This window comes from Furipterus horrens, unplaced genomic scaffold (assembly GCF_987537825.1).
Source record: "Furipterus horrens unplaced genomic scaffold, mFurHor1.1.pri manual_scaffold_11, whole genome shotgun sequence".
Taxonomy (NCBI): domain Eukaryota; kingdom Metazoa; phylum Chordata; class Mammalia; order Chiroptera; family Furipteridae; genus Furipterus; species Furipterus horrens.
The window spans coordinates 64591012-64617059 of NW_028327181.1; the positions used below are offsets into that span (position 1 = coordinate 64591012).

The 26048-nt window shown below is 38.2% G+C and overlaps 1 protein-coding gene across 3 annotated transcripts in view; it reads right to left on the bottom strand.

Moving 5' to 3' along the window:
* Positions 1-26048, bottom strand: part of AP2B1 (adaptor related protein complex 2 subunit beta 1) — a 111493-nt gene that overhangs the window by 65384 nt on the left and 20061 nt on the right. For all 3 annotated transcript variants that reach the window (XM_090292826.1, XM_090292827.1, XM_090292825.1), the window contains exons 5-9: positions 24187-24432; positions 8048-8238; positions 5722-5943; positions 4585-4705; positions 4361-4456 (exon numbers count right to left, since the gene is read on the bottom strand). In XM_090292826.1, the coding sequence (XP_090148952.1) occupies positions 4361-4456; positions 4585-4705; positions 5722-5943; positions 8048-8238; positions 24187-24432 (876 nt within the window). The remainder of the gene's footprint in view (positions 1-4360; positions 4457-4584; positions 4706-5721; positions 5944-8047; positions 8239-24186; positions 24433-26048) is intronic.

The following is a 26048-nucleotide window of genomic DNA, read 5'->3' on the forward strand; positions in this document are numbered from 1 at the left end:
CATGAACAAGCAATTTCAAACGCATCATGAAAAAATAGTTCACCTCAACTAGAGATCAAAGATTTGGCTACAAGGACCCTGAGGCAATCACAAATTATGTCTATAAACTACTAAAAATGATAAAAAATATTATCAGTAACATGGATAAATATCCATGTATGGTAAGTGGGAAAAAAGCAGATTATAAAACAAACATAAATAGCATTCATACAATGATCTCATTTTTGTAAAAAATACACCGTGTATGGAGGACTATATAAACAAAGATTTAAAATCATGTTTCCATCATCTCTGGGGGGATAGAATGGAGGCATAAGAAAGCAGAGTGTTCTATTTTCATTTAACATTTCATATTTTATGATTTTATGTAGTAAATACAAACAGCTTTCCTAAGAAGAAAAATATAATTTTTGTTTGCTTTTAAATTAAGGGATGAGACACAAATCTATATACATTTTTTAAAGATTTTATTTATTTATTTTTAGAGAGAGGGGGGAAGGAAGGGAGAAAGAGAAGGAGAGAAACATCGATGTGAGAGAGAAACATTGATTGGTTGCCAAGAAGCAACACAAGCATGTGTCCTGACCAGGGACAGAACCAGTGACCCTTTGCTTTGCGGGATGATGCCCAACCAACTGAGCCACAACAGTAAGGACAGTACCTATTCTGGACCTATAGAAATCTGAAATAGTAAACACCACAGAACAGAAAAATAGGAAGTGAAGAATTCCTGGAACTTATTGCCTTAATCTCTCTCAAACAAATAACATCACTTGATTTTATTTAGAAAACTAAAAAAGGCCAAGGCTTGTTTATCTCCTTCTTAAAGAAACAGGTATATACTATAAGTGTATACAATTTTAATTTGTCAACGGTACCTCAATAAAGGGGGGAAAAGTATTCTGTTAAAAAAAATAGGAAAAAGTAACTGAAAATGAGTGTTATAAAATTGCTTCTTCAGTGCTATTTATTGACACAATGGTTTACTGCTAATCTTTAACCTAACCAACTTAATATAACAAAATTATATATTCTTTTCACCTAAGAATTCTTACAGTAACACCGAAACACCTATATTTTTAGTCATGATAAAAATACAACTACAACTCTTAAAGACACCTTGAACTTTCAGATAGTCCCTGTTCTCTTAGCTAAGAACTAAAATTAATTTTTTGCCATTTGTCATAACTTTGAAAGCAGCTACACATTAAAAAAGGATAAGATGTTCTGAAAGAAAGTAGCAGCTCAGTGTACAATCTACGCAGAAAGTCAACTACAATACCTGCGCTAGTTTTGCCCCTCATCTCTCAGATGGGTTAGTTAAAAACAGGCGATCATCGCCTCTCCTGCCCCCAAAACTGGGCTCGGCCACTCTTTCCGACTGGTAACTTTCATGATTGAAAACGCTCCAGGAAAAGCTCTAAGACCAACCCAAAGCAACCTGAGATAAGAAAGCACTAAACGAAAGGCAGGGTTCTTGAAGGCTGATCTTAAGTTTCCTGAGGAAGTTCATTCCGCACATATTCCCACCAGGGCACCCTTTGAGTATTGTTTCTAGATTAAGGACAACTTTTCAGTTAGTCATAGTCACAATAGATGGCACTAATAGTCTCTGGAATTTAGGTGCTTTGAGAACACTTTCTAGTAATTCCAGGCACAGAAAATCTTATTTGGAATGGGATATAATTTTATATGACTCTTTAGAGCTCTGTCAGAGAAGTCAATAAGACAATGACTGGAAGTGACAAGCTCAAAATGATTCTTACGCTACCAAAATCTCTCTAAAAATTATCTATGTTAACAATAAGTAGTTGGTCAATCTCTGCTCGGAGTTAGCCCGCTCACATGTTCTGTGAAGTGTACTATCACTTAATAAATGTGCTTTCTCTTTCTGTTATAAACTCTCTTTGTGTTCAGTTCAATTCATTGTTCGCAGTCACCAAGAACCTCACTACCTGTGCCCACCTGCTAGAGTCACTGAGAAAGTGCACTTTGGTTTCAGCTTCCAAAGCCAGAGAGGAAACCATTTTGCTGCTATTAAAGGTATTGATGGGGGACTCAAATGTTGGAAAAATTTGTTTCAGCAGGACTGCGAACAAACAAGATGGTATCTGGGCCACGATACTCCAGGGTGAGACCAAGCACCACTGGCCAAGACACAGATAAAGACCACAGCCCAGGACACAGATAGGGACCACTGCTAAGAACACAGATAAAGAACGCTGCAGCTTTTATCTAATCAACGTTTTCCCTGAATTCCAGACCCCTTACCTACACTTTTCTTCTCCTGATAAAAAGGGTCCGTTTATAATGGAATTTAAGACAGTCTGTTAAGGTACAAACCCGTTGTCTTCTCAGATCCCTGACCATTTGAATAAAGTGCCAATAAAGATTCAAAAACAAACAAACAAAAAAACACTAAGTAGTTAGCTATACCTCAATAACAAAAAGAAAACAGAAAAGTTAAGTAGGTAAAGTATGGTGATTAAAAAAGATATAATGTATCAAGACCCAAAACACAAACTTCCCCATTTCGCAAAAGGAGCAACACAGGTGTATTAAATAGCTGAAGCAATTGAGCTAGCAGAGCCAGGACTAGAAATCAGGATTAATTTACTTCTTACTGTAACAACTAGTCTACTAAACGATTTATCAATTTAACTTCATGAAGCAGCACCGACTTGAATAAAAACAAGAAAGGCCAATTAGGAACTTGGCTTTCATAAATGCTTCTCTGACAGCATGTTTCCTTCTGTTCCCACAATGTACTAAGTTCTGGTCATACTGTACAAATTATTTTAGTATACTTGAGAAGTCGTACGGCCCAACCCTCTGCCTCTAAGCAGAATTGCATATAGTCAAGTAGCCAGAATCTGGAGCTCCAAATTCAAAATAAAGTGAACAGAAGCCACTGGTAATTAAAAACAAAAAAAAATTCTGAATGAGGAGAAACAAATGGAGGACTGCTAACTGATGAAGCAGGGCAATGTAAATTGTAGCCCATAATCCCTATTAGAAAGCTACAACCAAGCTAGAAACAAATCTGCCCTCTAAAACCACAGAGAGCTCTTCAAGAAGAATTACAAATAAAGACCAACCTACTGTCCTAAAGCCAGTTCACAGTCCTGCCTATGCACACAGAGGTACTGATGAACTTATCTCATTGTTAAATATAAACAGACTGCACTTAACTATATGCCTGTTATACACCTCAATTAAAAACTGTGTATTTGGCCCTGACTAGTATGGCTCTTGGTTGGGCACCATCTCACAAAGCAAAAGGTCACCGGTTCTATTCCTGGTAAGGGCACATGCCTGGTTTGCAGGTTTGGTCCCAAGTTGGCATGTGTGTGAGAGGCAACCGATCAATGTTTCTCTCACACATTGATGTGTTTCTCCCTCTTTCCCCTCTCTCTAAAAATAAATAAATACAATCCTAAAAAAGAAAACTCTAGACATGTAACCATCACCACAGAATTCTCCTGATAATTAAATTCAAACTGCAGAAACTAAATAAAAACACTAATTCATATCCTCAGAGATTCAGAAGATACTAGAACCACAAAGAAAGAAATGTTATTTAAAAAGTACCAATAACAAGAAAGAACAATGAAGAGGCTGGATGAAATGACGGCTGTGAGAAGCCAAGAAAGAAATTACTAGTCAGACTGGTGCAAGCACGAGGACAGAGTGGTGGGAGAGAAAGGCTCTAAGGCAAAAAGAGGTTTTACACATCCAATATTATGCTTGAAAAGCTCAAAGACAGGGGTGCATTGAAGACACACAATGCAAGAAAATAAGAAAGCCATTCTAGAAATTCCAGAAAAAACAAGTCTCTATAAGAAAAGAATATATAGTCATTGGCTTTGAATGGCCTCTACATATTTAGTCATAATATGCATAGTAAATTTTAAAAGCCTGTAGTTGACAGAACAAGAAATGCAGATATATTATCTCAATTTACAAAAAGATAATCAATATAGGAACAAAAAAAAATCTCATGATATAACTATACTGGAAAATAGGAGAGGGAAGAAGTAGGAAAGGTGGGGTATATAAACTTAACTGCTCATCTTACAGCAGAAAGTTAACAATGTCTGTAATTGGTAAATCAATATTAATAGCATAAGCATATTATTTAGAGAGACATGGAAATATCTCTAAAGAATAACTAACTAAAGCCAGAAATATGATTAAAATTATTCCCTCAGAGAAGAATCAGGGATAGTTGCTTATAATGAAAAGTTCTCGAATATTTTAACTATAAACTTCATTATTTTGATAAACTTTAAAATTAAAGAAAGGAGTAGAGAGCATTCAGCATCCTGTAACATGGTCACAACCACCATCGGACACTTGCCTCCACCTTGATGGCACACCGTCCAATGGCCCGCACAGCTTTGCGAACAAAGTCAACATCCACCTCTGTGGCATATTCCTTCAGTTCTGCCAGAACCTGTTAAAAATCCAGGAAGTGAACAAGCATTAAGTATTCTCAAACAACCATTTAATGGCCTGGCTTTCTCTGAAGGCCAGACCTTAACACCTAAGGCATTATAAATCTGAGTCTACAGAAAGTCTGACCTGAGCAATATTGGCTTGGGATGCCAAACGAATCATGATGTCCAACTTCTCTAGTTTAACATAGATGGGATCATTATACTTCACAAAGAAGACTTTGATTTCCTGCTTTAAGATTTCAGGCCTGTGATACATAGAAACACAAGATAAGGAAGGTGAGGCATTTGCTGAATCTCCTGAGTCTGCATTAATATCTAATCCAGGCCTTCTTGCTCTTCTCCCACTGCAGCCCCCACAGGGAAAAAACTCACAAACTTTCCCTACACCCCGCTATTCTTATCAGTTCCATTTAGCAGACCGGTTTTGTCCTTTAGTGGGTCAGGGTACACACAGTCAAGAACTGCTGGAAGAACAGCAATCTAGCTCTAAACAGCAGCCTGAACCACATTAAGCTGGCACCAGCCAGTATGCTATTAAGAGACCCCTTGAGAAAACAAACTGCACTGGAGAGAACAACGGGCATTTATTATAGGAGTACTCCAAAGCTAAGTGTCGCTGGTTCGATCTTCCAGTCAGGGCACATCAGAGAAGGAAAACTCTGATTCCAAAAAACCTCCGCTGCCTTGCGGCATACCTCTTCAGGGGAAAGGCTAAGGGAGTAAACCCCGACAGAAAATCCGGAGCCGGAGTCCCTAAGGCGGTTCGACGTTGTAGTCAACACCGGCAACTCCTGCGGCGCACCTGAACCCAAGCTGTATTGACTCCGTCTTTCCCTTGGACCCTTCAGCTGCGAAGAGAGGGGGGGTCTGCTGCATGGGCAACAGCTGGCCCTCCATATCACCCTGCCCAGGCTCTGTAGCTTCAGCTCCACTGGAGAGGACACTCCAGCGTCATCGCAAGATGTCGATTCAACACGGGAGGAGACAGATACCGTGTCACTCCCGAGTCGGACTGCACAGCCATTCTCGGCGGTGCAGATAGACTCTTAAGAAGCTACACCATCGTCTCTCGAGACGGACGGCTGTCGACGACTCCAAAGCCAACAGTTAGCCTCCTGAAACAGGACAAGGGGCTCAGCCATACAACAGACTCAATTTCATACGTTAAAAAGAGTTTAACGCTGGCCCCTTTAATACTGGTATTATTAAGGTTAATTCTAAACTACAAACACTTCAATCACCGACTCATTTTTTCCCCAACCTTTTCTGAACGATTAGGTTGATGTTCCTCAGGGCGACGTACTGAACCTCTGGCTCTCCAGACAGCAGGGTGACGAGTGGTGGGGCCAACTTCTTCAGCAGCATATTGTAGTAGTCAGAGTCCTTGGGTAACAGCTCTAGGAATTTCATTAGGACTTTTACCGCGGAAAGCACCACTGCTGAGTTGGCATGAGATAGCCGGGGAGTGACCCGCTCACAGATGCTGAGGGACAGAAAAGGAAAATTAACATCTTGAATTATAATTTCTTTGCTTAATACCATCTATAAGGCAATGTGTTAGAGTCCCATGACCCAAGTATCAAGAAATCAGAGAATCAGTAAGAAAAGCCAAAGCTCCATGTGTAGGTAAAAATTGGGACCCAACACTGCAAAGGCCTCATTCCTAGCAAATGACAGGCAGAACAGGGACCTCAGAAGACTTTAGGAAGCCAGCAATAAGGGCTGTTCAATCTGGAAGGAAACTAGCCAATACCCAAAACACTTGAAGCTCACACCATTTACCTTCCAGTTTTATAGTCCCTCATAGTATGCAAGGGCTCATAGCCTCATAGCCCATTACAGGAAGTCAAATTAGGCATTCTGAGAGTTATTTCATACTGACAGATATCAACCAACTGTGACTGAAGGTTTCACTGTTAAGATGCAGGAGATGGGTTGACAGGGAAAACTACGCAACCCTTTGCCTTCAGGATAATAAGGGAATCTTTGAAAGAGTTTTTGTTTCTTTCTTAACAATAGTACACCACTGCAACATTCTCCTTTCCCTAGCCCCTGACACCTACATTTAAATGCCTCATGAATTCTTGAATACCTAATTATCTGTTGAGGGGTCTTTGGAAATTAGCTTAATTTTGATTGCTCTTGGGCAATCTAAGTGGTTACTGACTACACCTTAAAATATATATAAATACTAAAATAAATGTAAAGTTCCTACTTCGCAGATTTTCACCTATCGGGGTGTGTATGTGTGTGTCTAGAATGTAATGCCCGCGATAACTGAGGGAATACTGTATAGTATTCAGTTAAAGATACAAGACAAGCAGACTGTTTCTTTCCTTCCCTCCTATTTCTGCTTGGCTGACTCCCTGACCTCCTTCAGGACGTTATGTAAATGCCACCTTCTCAGAGGTCCTCCCTGACCACCCTTTTATAAAATACAACTCATCCCCAAATGTCAAGCATATCTTAGTTCTCTTCCCTATTTTATCTTTCTCATCAGCACTTATCATCTGACATATTATGTTACATATCTCTATATATTATATACATGTTATATATCTATACTTCTGCTCCATCCCTCAGAATAATTGGTCTACGAGGGCTATAATTTGTCTGTTCACCGCTGTATCCTTAGGGCCTAGAACAGTGCCTAGCACACAACATGGCTCAGTAAATATTTCCTGAGTGAATGAATAAATAAGTGTGAGATGTCAATGACCAACAGAAAAGAAATTCTATGTAAAGATCTTTCCAGAAGATATTTGTACTTTCAATGATGAAAAGAAACCATCAGTGTGAACTTTAGCTAAGTCCAGAGGGTACAATTTCCCAGACAAATGAAAAGCACTTATGTTAAGTAGCTTGAGCCTCAGCCAAGCAAAGAAGGTTCTTATCTACATATAAAAATGTCAACTTAATTGAAGAGCCAATGTTTCTACAGAAATACTTTGCCTAGTACAATGCCCATATACACAAAATCCTCAATAAAAAGTGGTGATAATTTCAACTCTATAAACTAAAATGTATGGATATGTATGTGAAATTTAATAACCAATTTCTGATAGTCAAAGAATATTTGAAACATGACAGCGGTAAAGAGCTGAGCAGAACAGCCCAGGTGTGCCTTCCAAAATCTCCAAATTCAGACTGACATGATTTCTATAGCTAATGGGAGACATCGTATCTTTTGCTGGCTCGAACACTTTCTGTAGTACTGAATTATAGGTACAGCTCAACTCAGTAACTAGTATCAAGCCAATTACTGTGTATTTAATAGAATAAAAAGTTTGTCACTACAGTGAAAGGCACTCAAAAACCTTTGTCATGTGGCCCAGAACTGCTGTATGGGAGATGAGACTGTGACGAGGAAGACTTTCGCACAGCATAACTATACTGTTCAAACAAGTGATTTATTCTACCACCTAAAATGTTCCCTAAATCTAATAAGAAAATACCATGGGGAGAGCAACATCTACCCCCTAGACCACTGATCTTCCTGAACATAATAGACTTTATTCTAATACAGACACAAGAACGTATTAAAACCGGTCAAGACTCCCAGATACTATCCAGAAAACCAGACTTACCTCTGAGCCTCTCGATCATCTTTAGGATTATAATTGGAGAGGCAGTCCAGGATGAAAATCTGGCCCCATTCAGTGCACTCATTCAGGGCTGTCAGCAGCTTATTAATGTTCTGTGGGTTCAGATCGAGTAAATTGCTATTTGGGTGAGATTCACTGATTTCAGATAACGCTGCTACAGCATTAGCCACCACCTGAGAAAGAAGCAAATATGGCCTTGATTTACCAAGAACAGTACAACTATAGACAAACAGTCTTCTCTGGGCCATAGATCTCAAATTATAACTATTCCTGAATATTTTACCTAGTCAACTAGACACAGATAAACTACTTTCAAAACATATGTTCAGCCACTAATGATGGCATAAAGAGCTTCCTGGTGGTCAGACAACCCAGAATTAAAATTCATACACTAGCAGAAAGTAACACATAACTTACTATTAAAACATTAACTATTTTAATAGTACTCAAAACAATCAACAGAATCATGAACAGCTAAAAAGAAGCAGTTAAGTTTCAATATGAAACACATACATTTGGCAATGAAGAGAAAAATCTAGGTCAAATAATTTTATAGGTAAACGGGTCTACATGTATGGGGCTAGGGGAGTGGAGCGGAGATGACACCGTCAGGCATACCACAAGTCTCAGAGTAAGAAAATTTGAGCTTGAAACCCTAGATCCCTACTATATGATATTGGGAGAGCTCAGAATCTGTGAGATTTAGTTTCCTAATCTGAAAACTAGGGGTAATTTAATCTACTTCACAGATTAGCTTTAGTTTAAGGATAAAATCAGATGACATACATATAAATTCTTTCTACAAAACCTTATGCAAAAGATCCCTGGCCAGTGTGGCTCAGTTAGTTGGGCCCTTAACTGAATGGTTGAAGGTTTGATTCCCAGTCAAAGCACATAACTAAGTTGTGAGTTCCACCCCTGGTCCAGACGCACATGATCCCTGGTCTGGGCACCTACGGAAGGCAGCCAATTGATGCTTCTCTCTCGCATTGATGTTTCTCTCTCTTTCCCTTCCTCTCTCTCTAAAGCAATGAAAAAATGTCCTCAGGTGAAGGGGGTAAAAAAAACAAAACCTTATGCAAAATAAAGATGGTAGTATTACAATTAATCAGTTGAAGAGTTTTTCACATTAACATCTCTATAACTGGGATGAATTTAATAATCAGTGGCACATCAGTTTAATATGAAGTGTTTTTCTTTACAGGTAATACATAAAATAATAAAGCATCTTAAGCCTGGCCAGGTAGCTTAGCTGGTTGGAGCGCTGTCCTGATAACACACCAAGGTTGCGGGTTTGACCTCCAGTCAGGGAACTTATATGAATCAATCAATGAATGCATAAATGAGTGGAACAACAAACAGATATGTGTGTCTTTCTTTCTTTCCCCCTCCCTTTCTAAAATCAATTTAAATTTTTTTAAACCTTAAAATAAAAACATTAAAAAAAAATAAAACATCTTAGAATCAGTGCTATCTTATAATCAATTATCTATGGTATCCCAAAGGTATCTTTCACTCAGTATGACAAATAAAAAATTGCTACCAAATAAAGTACACTTGTATCTTGGTTTCAAGGAAAAAAGTAAACACCCTACCAAAAATTATGGATTATTTCTAACAAATCTATCATAGAACCAATGAATGTTTACGAAGTAATTTAAAACTTGCAAATACACCCACCAAAATAAATAAAACTATTCTACAGCCACGTGCAAGTAAATTTAAAGCCACATTTTGCGGACTCCCAGTTGTCACTAAAAATTAGCAAGGTAAGGCTCCATATAAATATTCTGTAAGTGTAAATGAGCTGTTATAGGAGATAGCAACTTCAGTAATTACATATATTGAAAAGATTCTCAAAAATGTCAAGTCATTGTTAGTCCTTACTAAAGTCCCTTTTGCTAGCAAGAGAAGAAACATAATGGGCATGATTTAGCTATTGATTTTAATATCCACATTATCTGGATAGTTTAAGAGATTATCCCAGCATATGATTTTACCTAGAAGATAAAATTCTAGAGAATATGATTTTTTAATCAAATAATCGTCGTTGGCAGCCGTCCGTCTCGAGAGACGATGGTGTAGCTTCTTAAGAGTCTATCTGCACCGCCGAGAATGGCTGTGCAGTCCGACTCGGGAGTGACACGGTATCTGTCTCCTCCCGTGTTGAATCGACATCTTGCGATGACGCTGGAGTGTCCTCTCCAGCGAAGCTGAAGCTACAGAGCCTGGGCAGGGTGATATGGAGGGTCTGCTGTTGCCCATGCAGCAGACCCCACCTCTCTTCGCAGCTGAAGGGTCCAAGGGAAAGACGGAGTCAATACAGCTTGGTTTCAGGTGCGCCGCAGGAGTTGCCGGTGTTGACTACAATGTCAAACCGCCTTAGGGACTCCGGCTCCGGATTTTCTGTCGGGGTTTACTCCCTTAGCCTTTCCCCTGAAGAGGTATGCCGCAAGGCAGCGGAGGTTTTTTGGAGTCAGAGTTTTCCTTCTCTGTATTTGTAAAGTATATACTTAATTTTATAATATTTAAAACATTCTCAAATCTCAATAATAAGAATGCAAATAACATAATGAGCAAAACACTAAATATTTATCTATTAAGATACATAAATAACAAAGAAACATTACTTATCTCAACATCATAACTCATTAGAATAATGTAAATTAAAACCATAATGAGAAACTTCGACCTATCTCTAGAAAGGCCAGAATTTTAAAGACTGACCATACCAAGTGTTTGTGAGAATGTGGAGCAACTAGAACCTTCAAGCATTATTGATGGGAATACGAAATGGCACAAGCACTTTGAAAATTGTTTGGCAGTTTCCTACAACATTAAATATACTGCTACGACATGATCCGGCAATCCTACATATTTATCCAACAGATATTAAAGTGGATATTCACACAAATATTTCTACTAAAGTGTTTACAGCAGCATTACCTATAATAGCCCCAAATTGTGAAGAAACAGAATAACCAAATTGTCATACATCTATACAATGAAACATTACCCAACAGTTAAAAGGAACAACCAGCCTACGTATGCAGCCGTGTGAACGAATCACAAAAGCCTCTTGCTAAGGAATAGAAGGACATGAAAGACTATGTGCTGCATGATTCAATTCATGTGAGTTCTAGGGAAGAAAACACAGTGACAGGAAGGGCTCCGGCTGCCAGTGCCCAGGGCCTGGGGAGGGATGCACTGAAGTGGAGCGTAAAGGAAATCTATACTTTGATTAGTGATAGCTACACTCCTGTGCACATTTGTCAAAATTCATCAGATTATACATTTAAAATGGTAATTCTTACTGAATGCAAACTGCGTAACAGCGGCAACAACATCTAAGCTAGAGAAGTAATGGGCAAGCGTGCCATGGGGGTGGGGGGGCATGGTCTGTACTGGGACAAATGAAACAATACGACCCTTTATTCACAGAGATCTGAATGGAATGAAAGTGGGGCTTTCAGTAGCCACAGAAGGAATTATAGTTAGATTTAAGAAAACACACCACCATCCCCTTTTGGAAACTGAAGCGGGAAATGTAGAGCAACTTTCTTCCTGAGGGGGAAGCAGTTGTAACAGATTTCCTAGGAGAATTGGGGCAGAATTTGGTGCAAAGTCTTTTCCTTGAAAGCACCAACCCTTCTCTGTGGGGGAAAGTCTCTTCAGTGTGAGTTCCGGTCCCAGAGGCAACGCCAGCTGGGTCCCCAGTTGAGGTCTGCAGGGCTACAGGACCAGGTACTCGTGCCTCTGAGGCAGAAGCCAGGGATGGATCTGACCACCAGAGGCAGATTTCCTTCTTTTTTTTCAATCATGACTCCATTTCCAGGCCTGAGGTAAATCAAGGTAGAAACAACATAGTTATAGGACAGAGTGATTGTTTTAATTACTTTAAGCCCTCTGCAGAGAAACATGATCTACAAGGTTAAATCCTGGAGTCCCATTTCTGGCTTCAAAGATTTGGCTTTTTTTTTTTTTTTTTTTTTCTTTCCTGTTTTTGATTTCAGAGAGAGAAAGAGAGAGAGAGAGAAACACCAATTTGTTGTTCCAGTTATTCAAGCATTCATTGATTGATTCTTGTATGTGCCCCGGATGGAGGATCAAACCCACAACATCAGTCTATCAGGACGATGCTCTAATCTGGCACTGAGCTGGCCAGGGCTAGGTTTGACTTTTCTGTTCTCAGTTCTACCTGCCTGACATCAAGGACTCCAGGTTATAATGGATCCTAAAACCCAAGCTCTGGACACCTGAGTATTATGTTGAATTTCAGTTTGGTTTCTGTAGATAATGGAACAACCCACCTAGTCTCACTTCTCTTGCAATGTATTTTCTCTTTCGTGTAAATATCACTTTCTGGCTTATTCAGGCTGATGGAGGCTTTTCCTACCATTGCAATGTATGGAGGACCATGACTGGTCTTTGCAGAAACTGGACGCTAACAAGTCCTTCTACTCAGTGAGAGGGATGTGAAATAAAGAGGCCGCCTTTAAAGGCGGGGGGAGTGAAACAGGAAGTGCTTCCCCTCCTCAGGGGTACATTCTATGCTTCTAGCTTCTAGCTCTCAATTAACAGATCCACAGTTCAATTCTCATGCCAGTTTTTTCTCTCTTCAGGTCAAGCAGAATGATTAGAAGTGCAGAAGGAAGTTGTTTCATAGAGTCTTTCTGCGGGGGAATAATTCCTCCCGATGAAGCAACCCGCTCTGTGGGTTTGCAGGCACTGGGGACACGTTGCTCCATTTTCAAAGAAGGCACGTTTGTGGGGCCTCACAAGGCTCCAGGCAAAGAGTGGGTCTATTTAATGGTGATTCTGTGTCTGAAGATGAAATGAGGCACCACCCAAGCCAGCTGTGTTTGGGGTGCAGACCCTTAGCTGCTGCAAACCCAAGGACAGCAGGTCCGAAATCACAGAAAGCTATTAGAGAAACGTTTTAAAAATTAAATATGGCTCTTTTCTCTTTCTTCCCTTATTTAATGAGAATACATGCAGGTGTATCCGTAGACACACGAACATGCTGACACATGCCACACTGCTCAAGGCCATGGTCTATGCCACACTGTTCAGGGCCGTGGACTATGTCACATTGTTCAGGGCCGTGGACTATGCCATACTGCTCAGGGCCGCAGACTATATCACACGGCTCAGGGCCGCAGACTATGGCACACTGCTCAGGGTCGTGGACTATGGCACACTGCTCATGGCTGTGGACTATATACCACACAATCAAATAATATACTTGTGATAATTATCCATTATTATGTTAAGGATAATGATGCCACAAATGGAATTAATCTTCATCTAAAATTTAGTGATCAGAACAAAAATTCCAAGACGAAAAATCAAAGACTCGGTTAGTAAGTATGATTAAGGATAAAACATGTTATCGTTAAAACAAATCAGGAAGAATTATCTAGTCCATCTGTTGCACAATAGCATGCATGAGGCTCTTTTCAGACTTAATTTTTGTTTTCTACCTCCAATATCAAGCATGGGATTTAGTGAAAAACAAAAGGCATAAAGCGTGAAATAATAATCCCCTCCATAATCTCAGTGCTTTACATATAGGGAAAGATATTTTATTTCCAGTGCACAATACACTTGATAGACCCGATTACAGTATAGGAGTAAAATGTCACTGGAGGACCAAATGCCTGTTTTCATCTATTGCTGCCAACAAATGCCCAGTGTTGGTTTCCAGTCATCCAAAATTAACATGCTGTTAACAGGAAATGTAAAGGAAAGGGTGAGAACTCAGGGAATTAAAAACTTTGGGGATGAATGGGAACAGAAGGATATTGGAAAGAATGAACAATTAGAATTCTTTTGTTATTGTCATAGGCGATTTGAAACTAAACCAAGTGTTTAATGCAGCTAATAAAGTACATGTTCTGGTGGTAAAATAGACAGTTTCCACTTATTATCACATTAAAACAAAAAAGAAAATAGGGAAGTCAGTCTAAGAGAGCCAGTGAGATGAGATTATAGGATTATGTTGAGAACAGCTTGCACTGAGAAGAGACCACTGCCAGCCAGCCACTAAGCCAATGCCTGAGACTGGCTTAGGAGATGCGTCCCCCAAGCACAAAACTGTACTGTTCTTCTAAACCTCCTTGAAGTTCCTTCGATTCTACCTTTCCACGTACTTCTCTCCTAACTGCCACATTTCAGATCATTGTTTTCAGAAATACAGTGAGGTGAGCCCATGAGGGACTGTTTAGAGTTCTCCTGGTCAGTAAGCCATGTTGTTTAATGGACACTTAAAATAAGCTAAACATACTACTCAAAAGTAGATAAAGAAAAAGACTGACTTCAAGCAACAGGTGGCCAGGGTATATAGGATAACTCACTTGTCAATATTTACACAGTTTCTTTGTAATTTTATACTCTGTACATGGTACATCTACTGTCTATTTTAAAAAATAAACCTTAAAACTTAGTATTTTCTTTCCTAGAGAGCCTTCTCCAAACAATAATTCAATATCACAAAAGAACAAATCTGACCCTTGCAGTAACTGCCTTGATTTACTGGTATATTAAAACAGAGGTTACATCTCTCTCACCTGAACCATTACACATAACATTTTTCGTGAATTTGAACTGTAACACTTTTCCCTCTAGAAAGTAGGCGTTTCTCTTAGGAAACACTACCAGGAAGAGAACAGAGAACAACGGCCTTTGAACTGTGGTCTGAGGAAAATTAGTGTTTCCAGGAAAGGGGTTTCTAAAGGAAGTTTTGTTTTAAAAAATAAATTTATAAAGTTTCTTGAGTTATCTCAGTAATTAGCTGATTTATAAAAAGCTGGCATCCAAAAAAACAGAAAGAGAAAAGTTGACATTTAGGCTAAAACACATCCATAGTGTCAAAAAATATTTTTTAACTTCATCTTGCTTGCCAATTATGGTAAGTTCTGTTCTTTGGGGACTGCAACTAAATGTTGCTCCTCCCCATTCCACCCCACCTAGACCTACTGTAATACATCTATACTTTACAGATAAAGATGTTAAAAACATATATACACATACATATATAACAGCACATATAGAGAAATATATGTAAAATCATAGTCAACACTAGACAAATCTTTCTCTGCCTTAACTACAGGCTTCTATTCAATTGGATAGTTCCGTGTAGACTCTTGGAATCTGAATTTTTTTAAAGTAAGCAATTTGTGTTTTGACTTACCTGATACGATACTTAATAGAGTGAGTTGCACAAAGAGATAAAAAGACACTAATAGGTAAAATTTACTGAACACTTACTATGTCCTATTAATCCTCACAAGTAGTTGCTATCGAAATCCACCTATTACAGATAAGAAGCAGGCTCTTTAAATCAATTTATAAGTACAGGGTTAGAAAAATTCAGTGACTTGCTTAGTCAACAGAGCCACAAAGGGATAGTGCTTGAATATGAACTCAAGTTCTGTACCTGATTCCAGTGCCTGAGTACTAATCACTCTGCATCCAGCAGTTATAAAAGTTCTAAGAGCTGTGAACTTAAAGTGGGGGAAAGAGGAAGAAAAATTAGAGTTGGGAGAAAATACTATAATCAAAACATTATTTCCAGGCAAAGGTGACATGCAGATCTATACAAGGAGAAAAATTTATTCTTCTACTTCATATATTTCAGGGATAATCATATCATGGCATCACTTAAAGGGGCAAGATTTACTATCTAGCTATAAAATCTGATTTAAAAGCTACCCCTATCTTACATGGAGTAACTCCGAGGACATTAATTTGGACTTTTTCAAAAAAAGAGCAAGCTGGAGTGGTGGATATCATTAGAACAAAGGTGATCCTGTATGAAAGAACTCCTGAGGAAATCTAGATATACAATGGAAATGGAGTATCACAGACAGAAACTCTTTTATGAGAAATCTCTCACATATTACTCTGTCTCTTGGAACATTTCATTCTGCATTCTAATTTCATTGATTTTCATAGCCTCAGATCCCAAGAAAGATAGCACTTTCCAACATAGTGACTTCCTCCTATTAACTAAATTACTGTTAGAGGACTTTCATTTCTAGCAATGACCTTCAAGGTTGCACACTCTGAACTAATGCTTCAGTTTTCCCATTCAATTTGCAATCCTTGGGCGGGTGCCCCTGAAGACTTAAATACAGTGAAAGCAGCAGAACTGGCCAAAAGTAATAGGATGAAATATATAGGTGGCTTACATACTGTCATCCTCCAAAAAATCAACAACAATTTGGACTCTTGCTTTCTCCTTTAGGGTTGTCTCAAGTCACATATTAAAGAACAGAGCATCATCATTATCAACTCCTTAAGGACACAGTGACTATATGGTATCAGTTAATTTCTCCCCCTCAAGTAAAACTACAGCTCATGCTATAATGCCCAGAAGACAACTGATAATATGCCAACTGTATCACATTCTATAATGTTCCATTTCTTTCCCCATCTTCCTCCCGAGAATGAGGAAGTTGAGTCAACACATCTCATCATGGCAAGAAAGTCTGATGACATTGTAACACTTAAGACTGACAAAGAAGTCTCAATAAAATTCATTACTTAAAAGTGGCTTAAGATGTGGTTTGACAAAATGCAAATATTTCCAAAGCCAAAACACTACAAATAAATATCAATGAATAGACAAAAAGGTATTCCTAAGAAACAAAGTTCCTTGGCCCATAAACCCTACAATTACACTAAACCATGCTGCAACATGAATAAAACAAAAAGAAATTATCATACCACTTATCTCCCTTCTGGGAGCAAAGTAATCTCCTGCCAAATTAAAGCCTGGTGATCATCTTAAAGGGGACAATGAGAAATCAACCAGCCATGATCTTTTATGTCCACTACCAAATTACTATGTATAACAGATCCAGTTTTCAGGATGTTGCTGGTGAAAACTGCTTTAAAGGTATATCCCTGAACTTATTTAAGATAATTCTGCAATAATGTAAGTAATATTGTAAATAGACTTAGCTTCATTTGTCAGTAAGCTGCCCTCAGAAATACGCTGAAAAACAATGTCTGGCTTTAAATAAAGTATAAAAAAGAATTAAATGTTTTACAAATAAACTTGCCATTGAAAGACTAACCCCTCTAAAATCATTAATATTCAGCACCACAATCATTATACAATATAGAATATAAATGTTTATTATTATTAAGGACTTCCTCTATACCAGGTTCAGTATTAGAATTCTGCAAGCCCTTGATCCTTTAAATGTTCACAACAATCCATGTTCTATATGAGGATACTGAGAAGTTTAGGAAAACCACACAGTAAGAAACGGCAGAAGCAGGATACAAACCCATGTCCATTTGGTTCCAGAGCCTGAGTTTTAACCACTATGCTATAGTACCAGGGGGGCAGGGGTATGTCACAATTACAAAGCACTTTTCTGTTTATAAGATGCTTTAATACAGAGTGAGAGAGCTCTTTCTATAAGGAAGTAGTTAAATCCTGGATTAAATCCTCGAACAGCAAAAGGACGGTTGTGTTGAAACAGGTGAAATTCAAATAAAGACTATACTCCAGTTAATAGTAATTTACCAATGCTAAAGTTTTAACCATGTTTATGTAAGATGTTAACATTAAATGAAACTGAGGGAAGGGTATATGGGAATTTTCTGTACTGTCTTTGCAACTTTTCTGTAAATCTAAAATTATTCCCTTCCAAAATGAGCTTATTTTTTTTAAAAAGGTAAGTTGGTAATTATTGATAAAATAAAAAGACAATGCATAAAAAAGTGAGAATACATAGAAAAAATTTCCACAGAATTTATTATAAAGAAAAACAAAACTCATTTGTTTCCTCTGTAAGTAAGACACAAAAGCATTCAGGTCAACCTGTGGGAAACACAAGAGGTGGGCAGCAGGCCCTTTAACCTCCAATGATTGCAATAACTCAGCAGTCCAATCCTGCAGAAATTAACAGCAGCTCCTCTTTCAGAACCAATATAACATCACTAACTTGGGGAACCCAGATACAGAACATATTATCTCTTTTAATACTCTTATCAAGTTCCTAATACATATTGACACTCTTCACACATGCTTAAAATTCTACCAGCTCTGGACCTCCTTTACATACATTTGGCATGAATAGCACCATGCATTTCTACCTTTACTTATAAATATTTTAATTTATAACTCCCCTACTCATTAATACCTATTTAGGGATAACAAAAGTCATATAATTGAAGTACTAAGTTAAGTGAGGTCATAAGCTTTTCAATGCATTCTAGGACTATCTTTAATAAACAGTTTAACATAGCCCACAGACATCAAATATATTCTGGAAAAAATTCCTTTCATATTTACAAAGTGATCTAGAGACTTCAGTCTTTCAATGTTTATCATCTCAGACTGACAACCAACCACAACAGAAATATTCTAAGGCCTAAATAAAAATTACAATAATTGAAAAGTACATATTAGGTCTGTTCCTTAAGAAAAGTTGCAGTTCTATGTCAGGTATTAAAAACTGTTAAATAATTATTCCTTCACATTCAACATAATCCAGTATAATAGGCATTATCTCTATTTTACAGATGAGAAAACTGAAGCTCATTTTATTTATTTATTATTTTAAAATATCTTCACCAGAGGATGCTTGATTTTAGAAAGAGGAGGGGGCAAAAGGGGAGACACATAGAAACATCAATGTGAGAAACATTGATCCACTGCCGCCTGTACATGCCCTGATCAGGGATCGAATCTGCAACCTTTTGGTTATGGGATGATGCTCCAAACCAACTGAGCCACCCAGCCAGGGCTGAAGCTCATTTTAATTAACCTGCTTAAGACCATGTTTCTAGTAAACAGCCAATCTGGGGCTCAAAAAAGCAGCCACTCTGGCAAATTGCCACTGCCTTAGCCCTCCTGACATTTTGGGACAAATAATTCCTTGTTGTAAGGGGGACATCCCATGCAGTGCAGGATATCTAAAGCATCCCAGGATTCTGCCTACTAGACACTAGTAGCACCTCTCCCATCAGTTTTGACAACCAAAGTATTTTCAGACATGGCCACATATCCCCTGGGAAGCAAAATCACCCCCAGTTGAGAACTACTGCTGTAATCCCATGCTGTTTCTACATACTGGCTACCACACTGTCAAAATAAGCCCTTTTTCTGTGAAGAAAGATGTTGTGTTTCATAAAATAGCTTTCCAGAATAAGTTCAAGTTAAAAGAAGCTAACTATACCTCTGCCAAAGGCTATACTGGTCCAAGCTGAGGCTACTGTAAGAGCATGCTGCTTGTGCAGAAAACTCCACAAGTGAAAATGTGTGTTTTTACAAAGTCAGTGGCTGGTGCTCTGGCAGAGAACAGAGCAGTGGCAGAGGAGCATTCCACGGGCAGCTCTCAGAGTGATGGAAGCAGAACTGAGAAGGTTTAGAACACAGAAGGGGCAAAGTCCCTAAGCCACAGGGACTTAGGAGAATCGAACTCACACAGACTGCAAAGCACATGGGGTGGGGCTGTCGAAAACCTCTGGACGCGCAGGTTCTAGCAGAGATGTTAACTTACATTGTACTACCTCGTGATGCCTCTCAGAAAGAAAGAAAAAAACCACAAATAAACAACAAAAATTCCTAATGTTTGGGCAGAAAAACTACAGAATAATCACTATCACTCAAAAGTGTATTTTTCTTGCAAATATAAACTTAGTGACAGAAAATCTTTTAAATTTTGACATCATGGGAGTTCTTTTCCTACAGCTGCAAGTATTTCCTCATTCTAAATACAAGTTTATGTTCAAAATAATGGACTAATAAAATCGGCATCTGAATATAAGTTTAGGTCTAATTTTCTCAGAAGCAATTTTACTCTATGAGTTCGGATACCAAAGGAATCAGAACCTTTTAAGTTAATACTACAGTAATAATGTTACTCTTTGCCATTAGGTTATGGTAGCAGCAGGGCTCCTCTCATGAACTCCCAAAAGCCAGGCCTTTCAATGGGTGCCTTTTTATGCAACAGCTCAATTAATACCCCCCAAGGCTCTCTCAGATGGCATTCCTCACTGTACAGAAGGAGACAGAGACTCAGGGAAGTTAACAGGACTTAACAGAGTGAGGATTTTTTACTTCAAAGTGTATCTTTCCTCTTTCAAATAGTGTCTCACTGAAAATCAGCTTTAGAGTATAAATGGTAAAATGAAGTATGTGTAATCACCCAAAAACAGAGAATAAAAATATAATATTTTATTACTTGCAGCAAAGCACACTACCCCCAGGAACCAGCCTGGAGGTCAACATAACCCCAAGAGTACTCAGATCTTGATCAACATTTTACCCCAAGATTTCAAAGTCATTTCTGCAGAAGTTCTAATGCTTTGACATCTCGGATGCCCTTCTGAAGTGAGCTACAAGAAAACAACTAAGACACAACCCCACGGAAGCATTAGTTTCTTTTTTGCCTATTCTTGTATTTGCTGGTGCAGTGCTGCCCCCATGTGGAGTAACTTCTGAAAAAAAGTGGAATAAAATTCCCTCACAAGAGCAGTAAAAAACTGGAGTTATGAGGATTTTAAGATTTCCATATTAAAACAGTTCTCAGATAAAGGCCTTTGTATATTCAAAATTTTAACCATGTTGAGAAAATGAAACAGTTCTAAATGTTTCTGTGTGCATATACACATTTAAATTCTATTGTATACACATATTCATGAGGACAGTGACAAGTATATGGGTATGGGGACGCAGAACTAGGTTAGAAGCCTGGCTACATTACCATTAACTATATGACTTTGGGATAATGCTTTACCCTCTCTGAGGATACACTGCTTTATCTCCAACATGGAATAACATCTACTTCATTGGGAAAGTACAAAAAATAAATATTTTAGGTAAAAGCGTCTACCACTGTGCCTAGTATAGAATACACTTAAATTTAAATTTCTCTTTTCCTAATGATACTAGATCATCATGAGCCTCAGGAGCTTCTCAGACATTTGAGCTACTACTAAACCTTATATTCTACTACTAGACCTTGGAGGTTACTTAAGATTCATGCATTCATCCATTTCCTATCAGCAGCACTTACCTCAACTAATAAAATAGAAAAATCAGTAGTATAATGATAGTAACTGAATTACTTTCTGGTAGAAAGACATATTGTTGAGTTGAAAGTATGAGGTCAAGATCAAAAGTAGGCGTGTATGTCTATATGTGTTGGCTACCTTTTATTCTAAGCTTTTCACTTCTTCACTAAAACAGGAATGAAGGGCTCAAAAAATCAATTGAATGTATGTAGAACAAGGCCAGAATAAGAGTAAGGCAAGCAAGGTATTTCCAAGCACAAAATTTAAGGAGGCACCCCACTCTCACGCTTGTGCAGATACAGTCGTCACCTAAGAGAAACTGCCTCCTTAAATTCTGCACCCTGGATGCTTTGTCAGCAGTTAAGTTGAACCGTATCAGAGAAAAGTTCTGCTACTGAGAAGTCTAACAAGAATCAGAGATATTTTCTATTTAGGGCAGTAGGTCCAACAATTTAACTTCTAATGCTGACATCTGCTCTAGGAAAATCTGCAATAAAAATACAATAAAACAAAAGGTATCCCCCAAAGTTTCTCAAAAATCTACCAAGTAACCTTAAGCTTTCTCAGAGATGCTTGTGAAATTCTCCCCAAATCACCTACTGATTTGTTGTCATTGTTCCTACAACAGGTTAAGAATTATTAAGAATAGTACATTTACTACAACCTTAATATATTAAATTCAAACAGAGACTTAGTTCTGTGCTGCCTGATTAAATTACATATAGGTACAAGGTGGGGAAAGAAAACAGGTAAAACAAGACTAGTATGTAATGATAATTACTGAATCTGGTGACAGCAAATGGGTTCATTTTATTTATTTTGTTGCTCTAATTTTGAATGGGTTTAAAAATTCCCATAATAAAAAGTACACATAAATAAATGGCATACGCATACTACTTGAGTACAATGGACTGAATGCAACTAGCCCTTCCTCTACAATGAAAACTTTGAATAAATCAGATAAATTAGGTTTGTACCAGAATTGTTCCATCCTCTCAACTGATCTGTTCTGAAATCTCTAAGTGCTACTTGGTTGAAAACAAAAACAAAAACAAAATCCCAAGATGCCTTTATTAAGCCCTCAGTTAGGCCCTACCCAACCACTGAACTTTATAGGTTCTGCTTTGAAGACTTTACATTAGTACAGAGATGCCTCTTTCTTCCCAAACTGGAACTGCCTAGAAGTTAGAACTCATTTTTGCTAAGGTCCGCTCTACACTCTCAGCCTGATGGACATTTAACAAGTTTCCACAGGGTACATGATATCCTGCTCATCAGGATGCCTACAACTTGGTGTTTGGAGCCCACTTTTCATCATCTCATATGTCTTCAGGCAGAAAATGTCAAAAACAAATGCTCAGAATAACAGGGTGAATCAGAAGCAGCGTCAAAACCACAACTTGGTACCAGCTAAAGATCCTATAAAATAGATGATACTGGCTTATAAATGTATTTTTTTTTATGGGATTTTTAAAGTGCCACATGGTACTGTTTGAGGGAAAAAAGGCAGGGTGCAATAAGAACTTTTTTAAAAGATTTTATTTATTTCTAGAGAGCGGGGAAAAGAGGAAGAAAGAGAGGGAGAAACATCAATGTGAGGGAGAAACATCAATGTGAGAGAGAAACATTGAGTGGGTGCCTCTCGCACGCATCCCAAACCCACAGGTATATGCCCTGACCCATGACCAAACTGGCAACCCGCTGCTCTTTTGCTCTAGAGAACAGTGCCCAACCTACAGAGCCACACCAGTCAGGACTGATTCAGAATTCTAATACTGGGTAGTGATACCTGTCAAAAGCCATAGTTTAAGCACCTATGCATCCACGCCCACTTCTACGCTTAGGAGGTGGTTGAAGGACTCCTGAGGTAGTTACTACAGTACCTTGAAAAAAATTTAGCTTGCTTCATCCTTTGACCTTGATACTAAACTTAAAGGATAATGAACAGAAGCAAAGGCTACCCAAAGAATAAGATGAACCACATAAAATGTCAAAGCAGAGATCTGAGCAAGTAATTTGCAAGTGAGAGACAATGGCTATTTCGAGGCAAATTCCAACTCATTATTTCAAAGTTAAAAAAAAAATTCAGATGTTACCTACCCACTGATTTAACTGATAATGTTATTCCCCTCCTAGTAATTACTGCATTAGGTGAAAAGGGGCAAGTGGCTATATTCCTCCATCTTGTAATGATACTTAACAGGTCAATTCAGATGAGCTTCAGTTACTAGCACAGCCAATGTACCACTTGGGACTCGACTCCCCTTTCATCAGGTAGGAAAAGTTTAAAATGTCAAGAGAAATAAGTGGTCCCCAAACTTTAAGGTGCTAAGTTACATTCTGGCTGCCAAACATTTAAAACATAATCAAGTTGACTAAGAAGAATCTTGTCCTGGAATTCTCCAAAAGAAGAATGCATTACAATAACTAGGCAATAAAGATAATTCCGTTCCAATTCCCACATCACCAGAAAATACCACAAACATCTAACTCGAGATAATCTTTACAGAACTGATATAAATTTAAAGCAAAAACCTCCTTCAGAAAATGATGAAAGGACTGGTTTGTTTCTAAAGCCAGCAATTTCCAACCATTTTCATCTCATGGCACGCATAAACTAATCACTAAAATTCTGCTGCACACCAAAAAAAAAAAAAAAAAAAAAAGATTTATTTTTGCCAGTGTGACAGAAACATAGCTGTAATTTTGATGCATTCACACTAAGTGGCTATTGCTGTCTTGGCTGTCATCATTTTTTAAAATTTGACAATGTAAGGGAAAAGAGATCAGCGCTCCTGACTAAAAAGTCAGGTACTACATGTTTTAAAAATTCTTGTGGCACACTGGCTGAAAATCGCTAAGCCAATACAGGGGTAAATATGATGCAAAGGTTTGCTTTAGGGCCCTTGTATTTTAGTACGTGGTCTCATCTCAGAAATACCTAGGATGTGAGACAATCTGTGGGACATACAGAGGTCAGGCTTCCCACAGCTAATCTATGGTTCAATGTCCCAAAGGTAAGCTTTGTTTTAAGCACGCTTTTTAAAAATACTGTTCTCTTTACAAAAGCAGAAGCTTATTACCATTGGATTTGAATCTGCTATGAGATCCCGCAGAGAATCCAGAAATCCCTGATCTTCCACCATTTGGGCATTGATATCATGGAGTTTTGCCACGCAGACTGCTGCTGTTTTCCGAACATAGGGATCTTCATCCTTCAAGCACTTGCGGAGGGGCTCACAGAGATATTCTGTAATCTTGTCCACCCGGATGCACCCCATGGTTCTGACTGCCAAGGCTCGAATCAAAGGATTGGGATCTTCACAGTCCTACAAAAAACAATCCTTGACAACTACAGGTATACATGGTGACTGAAGTAAAGAGTCTAGTTTGCATAAGCCACAAAAGACGATTTTGTTAATGTAAGCTTCCAGTTAGTCTGTGTCAGAACCCAAAGCTCCCATGCTATACCTTTCCTAAGTACAAATCTTAGTTGCCTCTAAGAGTCTAGGTTAGCAATTCATTTAACTATTTTATATACACAATGAAGAAATGTCCAGGATTAGCTCCTGGGCTGAGCAAAAGCCCAGTGAGCTGGTGTTACCATCCCCATGGCCATTAGCAGACCTGCCCTAAAAACAAAAAAGGCCGCTGGGCCTATATTCTGGTACAGGAAGAATGAGGACTTGGAAAGACAAGCCCCATGCCACAGCCAGTTCACAAATAGCAAGGAGGGAGAAAAAAGGACTTGGTTGGTCTATAGAAAAAAAGACAAAAAAGCACAGGAGCTGGTGTGGGCCTGACATAAGTTCCTCCTTTACTAGAAAGTGCTCTTCCAAATATTGCACAAATAAAACACTTAGTAAGAAGGAATACTCCTTAAATTGTCCTTCTTAGAACAATTTCTTTAAAAATTATAAACCCTTATGGTGTGTGAACTTCAAAAACATGTAAACTAAATTGTTTCCAATGAGGTAGTCTAGCAATCAACCACTGGAAAGAATGAAATGTTCTTTGATACTGTACAAAAAACATTTTGTTCTTTTCCTGTACCTAAACAGGAAAAGGACAAAAATTCCCTAAGAAGAAAGAAAGCATATTGGTTACACTTCAAAACTGTTTAATAGAAGCTAATTTAAAAATGCTACCTCTTTTTTTAAAAAATGCAGACTAAATTCTAGGTAGAAAAAAATAAGTAAAAATATACATATATTAATATAACAACATCATTATTATGTTCATCAAATCTAACAAGCAAATATTTGACTGGACATTCAATAACATTAAGGAAGTTTTTTTTATGGTCAAATTTTTGAGGTATAAAAACGGTATTCTCGTTATCTTTTAAAAAGAAACCCTATTCTGACAAATACAAGAATGAAATAATTTTTCATCCTTATGATGTTTGGGATTTGCTTTTAAAACTATCCATAGGAGAAGGGAAAAGGATCAGAAAAGCATGTATAGAGTATAAATTAAACAAGACTAATCATGGGTTGGTAACTATTGAAACTGCAAGATGGGCCCTGGCTGGTGTGGCTCAGTAGACTGAGCACCAGCCTGCGAACCAAAGGGTTGCAGGATCGATTCCTATCAGGGCACATGCCTGGGTTGTGGGCCAGGTCCCCAGTTGGGGGCGTGCGAGAGGCAACTACACATTGATGTTTCTCTCCCTCTTTCTCCTTCCCTTCTCCTCTCTCTAAAAATAAATAAATATTTTTTTAAAAAAAGAGACTGCAAGATTGGTACTTTGAATATTCCCTCTACTTGAATATGCTTGAAATTTTCCATAATAAAAAATGTTAATCAAATGTAAGACCTATTAAGTAATACAAAGTAGAAGTAGTACCCTCTGTAGTAGTTGCCACTACTTCTGACCTATAAGCATAGTTTCTATAAAAGTAAAACACGCTGATACAACAATATGCCCACCCTACATCAGCCT